Below are 10,644 nucleotides of genomic sequence, written 5' to 3' on the forward strand. Positions count from 1 at the left end.
GTTTTCAGGTTTAGTCTTAGTTTTTTGCCTTTTGAGATTAGTTTTGCTTAAGTATCCTGTTTTATTTTGAAAGTCCTTGCCAGTTGCACTTCCTCTTGTTTTCCTTCCATTGTGATTACCTGCCTTGTCTTGATTGTGCTCACCTGTGTCTTGTTAACCCTTGTTTATTTAAGTCCTGTGCTGCCTTTTCTCGTGCGCCTGCTCCCGTGTGGGATTATTACTTTGATTAGATTACATTAAAACTTAAAACTGTAGATTTGAATGATTTGTAGGACAGTGTTAACGGTTTAAAGCGGCCATGCTTATAAGGTCATAGGTCATTGTGTGTTCTCCATAACTCATTTGGATGGTTTGGATCTCACAATAGCATTAGCATTAGCATTGCATTGTGCTTTTGTGCTGGCCCAATTGTGATTATCTACAGTAACTGGCAGACCACAGTATGTGCGTCTGCAGCGGTTTGTGTCAGAAGGAAAAAGGAGAAAGCCGAGCAAGCCAATCAGAAGCCTCATCGACGCAGTCTGGCTCTCTGTGTCAGAAGTTGTTTCAAAATTGCTGAAACTCTAGACCTCACATGTCTCTGCTCCTCTACACAATAAGAGTGCTTACACCAACAGAAATGCAAACGCTACCCAGAATGCTTCCATTACTAGACTACAACTTACTCTGGCAGCTGTACTACACAAAAAAAGGTTGCACGATCTGATGCACAGACTGCCTAAAACTCTGTTTTTCTCAGTTTTTGTCAGTTCACAACGTGAACACGCCGTTTTCCAAAATCTCCACTTTTGCCGGAGTTTTTAAAAAAGATTCATTTTCAGAGGCGAAAACTCTGTTTATGTGTAAATGAAAGGCACAAACGAAGGGAAAAGTCTCAGTTTTTCAAAATAGCCAGCTATGTGTAAATGGGGTCTTAGACACACTGAAGCCCTCTACAGGAAGGACCTCCTCTATTTTCTGAGGAGGCTCCAGTCCTCTAACATCTGTTGGCCCATACCAAGGATGTTTTCTGAGTCTGTGGCTGCCAGTGCCAGTTTGCTGTTGGGGCAGCAGACAGAGAGCAGCGGACACAAACAGACTCAATAAACTGATCAGAAGGGTTGTGGGGGTGGAGCTGGACTTCCTGACAGCAGTGTCAGACAGAAGGATGCTGTCTAAGCTGCAGGGAATCCTGGAGAACAGCTTCCATCCTCTCCACCACGTGCTGCTGAGGAGCAGGAGGGCCTTCAGTGCCAGACTGATCCCTCCTTCCTTCCTGTGGCCATCAAACTGTACAACTCCTCCCTCTGAGATCAGACAACCTGACCTAACACACTGTCTTATAATTATATCCATATTGGATGTTATTTAATGCTGTTATATTTTACTTGCTTGCGGTATTCCAGTTATATTTACATATGACTATGATTTTTTGACTATGACAGTTTGTGTCATGTTTAGAATTTTTATTTGATTTTATTCACTTGCTATCTTTCCTTACCTTAATTTTATTCCTGAGCATGCATGGAGCACCTGGAACTTTTATAGTGATCTTGTAAGGGGTTGTTTTTTAATGTGTTTTTCTTTTATCTGCATATTAAGTCCGACACTCAGATCAGAGCCATCCTCAGAGGCCTTTGTGTATTCATCAATGAAGACCTAGAGAGCTGGTGAAGGAACTTCCTTTTTACTCTTGGTACCAGTATCAGTTTATAACAAGGAAAAGGTAAATACTTTAAAACACTCTCTCCTATTTGTCTAACAATACAAACAATACACACACTAAACATTCCTCAACTCTTCTTTTCAAGTGTCTGGTTTACTTCCTCTTGTGTTTCCCTCCTTGTTAATGACCTGACCTGCCCTGATTGTTCTCACCTATGTCTTGTTACCTTGTGTGTTTTAGCTCATCGTGCTTAGAAGATCAGACCAGTAAGTCCTGTGCTCCTGTTGTTTTGTAAAGCTCTTGTGTCTGATCCTGTGTCACCAGGCCTTCTGTTCTTCATGTCCTCTGGTTGGACTCTTTTGTTTGCAAATTGTCTTTTTATTGTTTAAGTGTTTGCCTTTTACATTTACAGTTTATAACACTATGAGTTTACATGAACACTTATATGAACACTATGAATTTATAACACTGAATGTGTTAATAAAGTGTTACAGTAATAAAAAAACATAAATGTTCTCTTTTTGTCACATCAGAAATATTCAAATGGTCTTAGTAGAGCTAGTCATTGGAGTCTTTGGCATTGTTCTGAAGGGTTACGGTGAGTTGGACAATATAGCATTTGTAATGCTGATGAATTTTGTCTTATCTATGCACTAACCCTGAGCCCTCAGGAGCTCAAGTACACATTTGATATGGGCAGCAGTGGCTCAGTGGTGGAACAGGGTTGTCCAATAACCAGAAGGTCAGCGGTTCAACCCCAGCTCCTCCCTAGTCCTTAGGCAAGGCACTTTACCTGCATTGCCTCCAGTGCAATGCAGGTAAAGTGAATGAATTGGTGGTGGTCGGAGAGGGTGTAGGCCTGCTCCTCTCATCTGTCTTGGATTTTTGTTCCTGCTTGACAGGTGGAGCGTCTCTATCAGTCTCCACCTGGGGAGCTGTGGCTACATCTGTAGCTTACTAATGCGGTGTGAATGAATAATGTATCTCAATGTAAAAAGCGCTTTGAGTGCCTGCCCAACAGAGCAGAAAAGCACAATATAAGCCCAACACATTATTATTATTATATTCTTCAAAAGATCTTTATGGAATTGGATGGAAACAAACTATACAACCAGTCTTCAAAATACTGCTTTCCTTACAGAAACCCTGTACCCAGTATATGGATAAAGGTCAGAACATAACAAATTAAGGTAACTCTCACAAAAGAAGTGTGACCGCCACAAGTTCAAAAATAGGAAGAAAACGTCTTTGTTCGAGTTCACCAGCACATTAAACCAAAGATGCTAGAAAACACCCATCTTTAAGAGTAATGTGAGTAAAGAGATGATCCATTTCGCAGCTTCTCAATATTCATCTCATGCTCCATCCTGCAGTCCCACCTCACTTGCACTGAGTGACAAAACAACCAGCAATATGGCTGGTTAAAGCAATTTAGACACAAAACATTCCAAAGCTGTGGTCCATGAACACTCACATGTGGTGTTTTGGTTTCCTATATGTACCCATATTGACACAGCAAACATAATTTTACCACTGATGTGTATTTATTTATTTATTTCCACAGTTTATAGGTTTCTATCAGTAAGATTTTTTTGGTGATGTTACCAAGCAACTGCATTGTCAGTGTAACGCAATGCACACCAAAACAAACCACTGTCATTTGATAGTGCCAGACTACTAAGAACCCCCATCAGACTGTGCAAAGTCAAGTGGGATTTGTTCAGACATATTTTCAAACCCAGATATTGCACACACACTTCCGCGCTCAATCCAGCTCCATCCGGCGTCTTTGCTGTCCTCCAAGCTGCTAGGTTTTGCATTGTAAAAGTAGTTTTTTTCTTTTTTCAGTCGAAAATGCAGCTAATTCCTTTGTAGCCATGTCGAAAATAAAGTCCTGGCAAAGCTTTTGTACTTCCACAGATGTTCACACACAGCTTTCACACACAGCTCATTAGCCAGATTTGTCAGCTGCATTTGCGTTCAGATTTCAGCGAATGTGGCTATTCCACCTCTTGGAGGTGGATTTTGAAATCTTGGGAGAATATCTGTATGTGTGTTATTTGACAACCACTCATGTGCAAAATTATTATGCAAATAAATATAAAACAAGACTTGTCCATCTTACTTGTCTGTGAGAATAATAACCACACAAATTTTACAAATAAACATTTCTAAAATTAAAAAAGAACATCAGTGACCGGTATAGCCAACAATCATAAGCCTTCCGGTCATTAAGTTGATCAGTTTCTTGATCTGTTGACAATCTTTGAACTGTGCAGCAGCAACCACAGCCTCCCACTGTTTAGAGAGCTGTGCTGTTTTCCTCCATGTAAATGTCCCATTCAGATAAATCACTTTTTTATTGTCTGAGGAAAAGAAGCTGCCTAATAATTATGCACACTGTGATTTAGATTGTTGATCTCCTCCTCCTAACACTGTTAGTGTGATATGATTTAAAATTAAACATAATTGTCACCCTTCTCATAACCCTTCTGGAAAAATACCTCATAACCTTTAATGAATGGAACAATGTGTATTTTAATGTGTATGTGTGCATTCTATTCTATTCTGCAAATACATTGACAGAACAGTGTCATACTGCATATTACTCTAGAATGCAGTATACAACATATTATGTAGCCAATACAGCTGTGGCGCACACTCACTGTGTCATATGATTTTAAACTCTGACTGGATATGGAATTCAAGTGTGGAAGAAGGAATGAATGTGGAGACCTCTGCTGGCCAGCGGTGTACACTGCGGTGTACAGTGCATCTTTTGTGAGAAGGAGCAAAAAAGATATGGTGGCCTATAGAAAGATGATTTGTGCAGCATGCATGGTTAACTCTTTGCGTGACTATGCAATAGGGAGGGAGGCGTCCAGGAGGCATCCGAACCAGATGCCCGAGCCACCTCAGCTGGCTCCTCTCGATGTGGAGGAGCAGCGGCAGCTCCTCTCGGGTGACTGAGCTTCTCACCCTATCTCTAAGGCAGCGCCCAGCCACCCTTCGAAGGAAACTCATTTAGGCCGCCTGTATTCGCGATCACATTCTTTCGGTCACTACCGAGAGCTCATGACCATAGGTGAGGGCAGGAACGTAGATTGACCGGTAAATCGAGAGAACCATAATATTAAGATGTATCTTCCTGAGATGGGGATGAGTGAGTCTGTGATGGTGTGATGAGCCAAAGGTGTGATGGGTTGTGGGCGTGGGGCAAAAGCCAGGTGTCAAAGATAGGCTGCATAGGTGGTGAATAGAATAGAATAGAATAGAATAGAATAGAATAGAATAGAATAGAATAGAATAGAACACCCCCGCTGATGTTCTGCTTCTCCTCCATCTTCCTCCTGGCTTTTCCCTCCCTGAAAATAGTCATATTTCACACTAAGCAAATTAATTATAGTAACAAAAAATCTGTGTTTCCTTTGCTGTTTTGTGATGAAAAGTTATATTTGGTAATAATAAACGCTGGCTTCAGATAGACCAACATGTCTTCTTCTGCTACAATGTGTGCAAAATAAATAAATGAATAAATTAGAAGAAAAACACACCTCTGTCTCCTTATTAAGCCAAAATTGAGGGTGTGGTTAAACCATTGACATGGATTATCTGATATTGAGAGTAAGCAGTGACAGCAGCGCGATACAAAACAATAAACATGACTTCTCTGTCTTCCACTTCCTATGAGAGAGGTTAAAAGAACTAGATTTAGGTCTACACCTATAATAGATTCTTTTAGTATATGGTTCTGGATGTCTTTTAGTGTTTTTTTTATTTATGCTTATTTATTTATTTTTACTTAGTTTTGACAATTCACCAGTGAGACCAAGGCGATCCACTTTTTTTCCCCCAAACTCGATATCTTCATGCAGCCATACAGTGTATATGAACATATTCTTTGTGAAAATAGCTGTAGTGGTGTGCCTGAGTTTGATGTTTAATCACTCTTAAAATAAAATCAATTTTTTCATCAGTGAAAAGTGTGGTGGCCACCTCATGTCAGTCATCTTAGAGTCATCTCTGTAAGCCACACAACACACTTATGTTTTTAGAATAGATGACATTGGCTGCATACAGTCTTTCCTCAGGCGCTGAAGGATTGGACACAGACGGTGGTAATGATTAAGCGTCAGATAATTCTGAGGAACTGGAAGAAACCTGGAGAGCCTTCCTTTCAGGAGTGGTTGACTGAGTTAGGAAAAGTGGCAGCATATGATAGAATGTCTTATAGGATTTCCCAATCCAAAAAATAAATGAAAAAAAAATGAAAACGTTTACTAAAAACGTAAACGTAATTGGATTGTTCAACCTGCGGAGGGCAGTAGTGCGCCTAGAAACGTCCAAACAGGCGGAAACAGAAGAAGAAGAATTTTTTTTCTTTCTTTTGGAAGTTCCTGTCCACACTTTTGTCCACTAAGTGGCGGTAATGTACCTTGCAAGTTGGTTGCCAACCGCCAATAAACTCAACAGGGAAGAAGAAGAAAAAGGACACGAAGAAGAAGACGAACATCTACAAACAAGAAAGGAAGCGATGGCTCAATCAAAGCTCGAAAAAGACAGCGAGAATTGCTCAATGTTACCTTTAGTTCATGATATTATAAAATGGTAAGCGTGCACACCGACGACACTCGTTTATTCACGTCTCATCTTTAATTTGAGCTAATCCGCTGTTTTGTCGAGTCGCTATGCTTTTTGTGCTATCTAAAGCTAAGTGTAACACACATCACATTTCAGCGACATGCCAAAACACTGTGGTGTTATTTATCAGCCCCTGTCTCTCTCTCTCTGTTTAGCATGGACAAAGATAGCCAGGACGTCCATCAAGAACTGGTAAAACTGAAAGCAAAGATCCATGAAGCTCGGGAGCAGGTCACAAACATGCCTGGCATCAACAGCACTCCGCTGGAGCAACAGCAGCAGCTGGCCATGCTGCAGGGGCAGGTCCGCACCAAGAATCAGCTGCTGCAGAAATATAAAAGTCTATGCATGTTTGATGCACCGAAAGCATCGTGAGACAAAGACTTGATTACTGCACTGAACATAATCTATGTAAGAACTTAACTTGGAATTCAGGAAACAAGTGGTGAATGTTTGTTTTTATTACTGTTATTTTCAAAATTTCACTCGCTAGCATTTGTAACTATTAAATATCTGGTGTGACTTTTTTCAGTATTCCTGTTTTTGATTGAATTTTTTTTAAAAGAGCTTGTACACATATGGCCTCAGAGTAGAAGTTGAGCTAAAATGCACATTCATACATATTAAATTGTTAATTGTTATATTATGAAGGGAGTAATGCTTGCTTTTGTTTACTTTGACTTTGAACTTTCAATCCAAATCAAACATTGATTCTAAATCAATCCATCTGGGTGTATCTTTGCAGCAGCATAGGCAGCGGAGATAGGCTCCAGCCCCTCTTTGACCCAGGCCAAGTGTGTGTTAAGAAACTAGATTCATGGATGATTGTTACAATAACAGTTGCTTCCTAAGTATTTTCTAGAGTTCCACCGCTCCCTCCAGCAGGAGACGATGCAGGCTGTGTGCAGGCAACTTGTTTCATGAAGAGAACCCTTAATAAGACGAAACCCAAATATAAAGACTTCTTAAGTGGACTTTGAATTGTAGCAAACCGGGCAGCGGGTTACCTGCTATGTGTAACCACGTAACTTTAGCTGTGTCTCATTTCAGGGTCTGCATCCTTCGGAGTGCGCATTTTAAGGCCGCTTACGTCACAAAGCTGCGCGAAGGCTGTCCCAATTCGCCAAAAGTCGAAGGGTCCTTCAAATGCGTCCTCCAAATGCGTCCTCCTTTTGCCTGAATTTGGAGGACGCATCGCTACCATCCTTCGTGGCCTTAAATATCCCACAATGCTTTGCGGGCCTACTTTTTGTCCAATAGTACAATGACGGACCAAGCGAGCGGCAGCGGCAGGAGTGCCGAATTCACATTTAAATGTAAGTAAAGAGCAGTAGTTCGAGAGTTTTAAAATGCTAGTAGTGATAGCGGCATTAAAAAAATGAGTTTTATATTTACAAACATGACGTCCTGTTGATACGAGGCGCTGTAAACTAAACGCTTTGATTGAATGGGTCCTAAGGAGTCCTTACTAAGAAGAACCGTCTTCCTCCAAAAGTTTTTTTTTAAGTTTTTAGTTGAATTTGTACCTAGTTTAGTTCTAATGTTTAGATTCTGTGTCATTCAAGGAATGGATTTTAACAACAGCTGAAGGTTTTTATTTCGCATATATGAAGTCAACACTGACCTCAGTCCGGTCTGTGTGTGGGGAAACCCTGCAGTCATCCTCTACACGCTGTCATCACCGCTTAGAGAAGCCTGAACAGTCACAGGCTGCTCCTCCCCAAGAGCAGGACCAACAGACTCAGACTCCTTTGTCCCCCGATCCATCAAACGCTACAACTCTGCTTTTGGCAGGAGGGGGAGGATAAAGGAGAAGGAGCGAGGAGTACAGCCCGTCTGATTCAACACATCTGCAATAATTATATGTGTGCAATATCCCATCTGTGTATCAATAACCATGCTGGTGTGTGTGTGTTTGTATGTTTTATTTTTATTCTACCGTATTCTGTTTTATTCTACTTAATTCTTGCTCTGACTGTCGGTGTGTATTGCTGCTGGTACCGATTAATAAAGTATATTCTATTCTATATATACATTACATAGTAATATCTTTATTATAATTCATAACTTGTTATTACTGTCTTATTGCATATCTGCTTATTACATCATATTCTTTTTTGTGTCTTATTCACACTCCATAGCCGAACCTACTTCTGGTTGCCTTATTACACCTATGGCTACAGTCAGACCCCTAGCCGCACAGTGCGTTATGTAAACCCAACTTTTTCCCCTGTGTTTACAAGCAGCTGCTGCGATTGCATGGCGCTGTGGCGAGTTACATCCACACCCACTCCAACAAAAAGTGTGTCTGTGTCAAAGTATCATCCATAATAACGTTGGGGATATCTGGAGCAGTTGATTAACCTTGGTAAAACTAGAGCTCCTTCACCCACAACAATCCATTTCCTGTCACTCCTGCTGGTTGTGTTAATGTCACTTTTTTCTGAAAGCAATTTAAAGAGTCTTCTTCTTCAAATAGCCCCATGTAGTTGTATTTACAGTGAATAATGTTGCATTTGCTTTCTGACAGTGTGCCATTATTTCAACTGTCTTCCCTTGTGTTTTAGCTGTTTTTATTTCCCACTGGCCTTTTCACAAAAGAGTGGCGACACTCTGCTCTCACCTGTAGGTTTAAATAACATCAGACAGAAGAAATAGACAGTCTTAAGAAAACCACAATGATGAAAGGAGATGTTGGAATATTTAAGGAGATGTAATGTCTGGTGCTGCTTCAAGGGAGAAACCTGATTTTACACTTACAGGACTTACAGGTGTGTCTTTTTGTGTTGTTTGTGTAACTATTTACCACATCAGAAGTGGGGTATTTTCTTGTAGTTATAACCGGAGCTGTGTGCTCAAACGTGTCATCAGAACTATTGTCAGTTACCGCACATGTCAGCTTCCAGCTAGGAGTTTACTCACTGGTCCAACAGTCAGACACCCCTCCTCATCTTCCAGTGAGTGAAAGCCAGGGCTGATATTAAACCTTGTTCAAGTTCTTTATCGCTCTCCCTTTTTCTGTTCTTCGTCTCCTCAGACATCAGATTTACTTTCTCACTTCAGTCAATGTCTGCGTGTGGACTCACACAGACACCAGACCTCCAGTGCATGCTCAGTAGTCTGCCGTTCTGTTAGCAGTAACAGCTTTGTCTCTTTGCTCTCTGCGCCGCAAGTTGTTTCAGCCATGGGTTTGAATTTTGCTGCAAACTCTGTTTGCAGAGGTGATGTATGCCGTAAAGTAGGAACCGTTTGCAGTCCTTTTTAGGTATGGGTTCCTATGTTTCCTGCAGTAAAGGTAATACAGACACACAAAGAGGGAGGTGTCATGCCAACTCTTGTGAATTAATGTACCATCAAAATGATCATTTTGAAGTATGTCATCTGAAACACTGTTCAGCCATGTCGTATGTCGGAGTGGCGTGGTGGCACTGGCTGTATTTGGGCCCGGATGATGAGCAGCTTGTCCTTTCTAGATTAAAGGGTTTGGATGCATTCTTGGCTGTGTTCTTAAGGGACAAGCTAAACCCTGAAATTGGACATCAGAGACACTGGTTTAAACTCCTGGAGAGGACCGTCATCGCTGTGATGGTACAGCTGTTTCAGAGGGCTCAGGGATGTGCTGCAAATGTTACTTTTGGCATATTGCCATGGAAACAAGGACACGTATGAACAGATTAAGGTTGTTTTTTGAGTTTTACCCAGAACACATCATAAGTGGAGGAGGAGGGAACAGCAGGGAACATTTTCAACAAGAAGAAATCTTTTTTCTTTTCATCAGGCACTTTTTCCTTTTCAAGGTGAGTTACATAACCCGCTGGGAGAGCTGTTGAATAAAGCTCCATTTATCATGCATGCTGCTTTTGCAGCCACACACAGGCTCCTATGTAATATTAGTTTTGATCTAAGCTGCCATCAGAACATGCTTACCTGATATTTAATCAACCAGAGGCAGACGGAGATGATTCTCTGCTCTCAGCGGTGCTCCATCTGTTTATTAGCTTAGATTACAATGATGTAAACGTAAATAGAGTAGTTCAAATAATTCCACAATTTTCTCTATGCTTGTTACAATGGATTTTTGAGTGTAAATGAATTTGCTGTAGATCAATGGGAGTATGTTTAAGTTTACCAAATATATCATATGGTACATACATTTTGTGTAGCTGTTTCTTCTGTGGTTGGTTGTTTACACACGTTTTTAGTTGTACATTTTTTGGAGTGTTTTGCATCTTATGGTTGTTGTGTCGCCGTGCATCTTTTAGTGACTGCTCTACACGTTTTCTTGTTCTCTGTTAATTGCTAGTTTCTATCGTTGAGTATCATGTTGCTACTCCTCCTTGAAGATGAATTGATCTGAT

At 40.8% G+C, this 10,644-nt stretch overlaps 1 protein-coding gene across 1 annotated transcript; it reads left to right on the forward strand.

Moving 5' to 3' along the window:
* Positions 1-6,105: 6,105 nt before the first annotated feature.
* Positions 6,106-6,820, forward strand: med9 (mediator complex subunit 9). The gene is made up of 2 exons (XM_028411181.1): positions 6,106-6,253; positions 6,442-6,820. The coding sequence occupies exons 1-2, from the start codon at positions 6,180-6,182 to the stop codon at positions 6,659-6,661; spliced, it is 294 nt and encodes a 97-aa protein (XP_028266982.1). The 5' UTR covers positions 6,106-6,179; the 3' UTR covers positions 6,662-6,820.
* Positions 6,821-10,644: the final 3,824 nt, after the last annotated feature.

Source organism: Parambassis ranga, chromosome 8 (genome assembly GCF_900634625.1).
Source record: "Parambassis ranga chromosome 8, fParRan2.1, whole genome shotgun sequence".
NCBI lineage: Eukaryota > Metazoa > Chordata > Actinopteri > Ambassidae > Parambassis > Parambassis ranga.

Excerpts from the sequence above, each read along its gene's own strand:
- med9 (XM_028411181.1), top strand. The coding sequence starts at position 6,180 with ATGGCTCAATCAAAGCTCGAAAAAGACAGCGAGAATTGCTCAATGTTA. Across the intron at positions 6,254-6,441 it reads GTTCATGATATTATAAAATG|CATGGACAAAGATAGCCAGG; the intron begins GTAAGCGTGCAC and ends CTCTCTGTTTAG.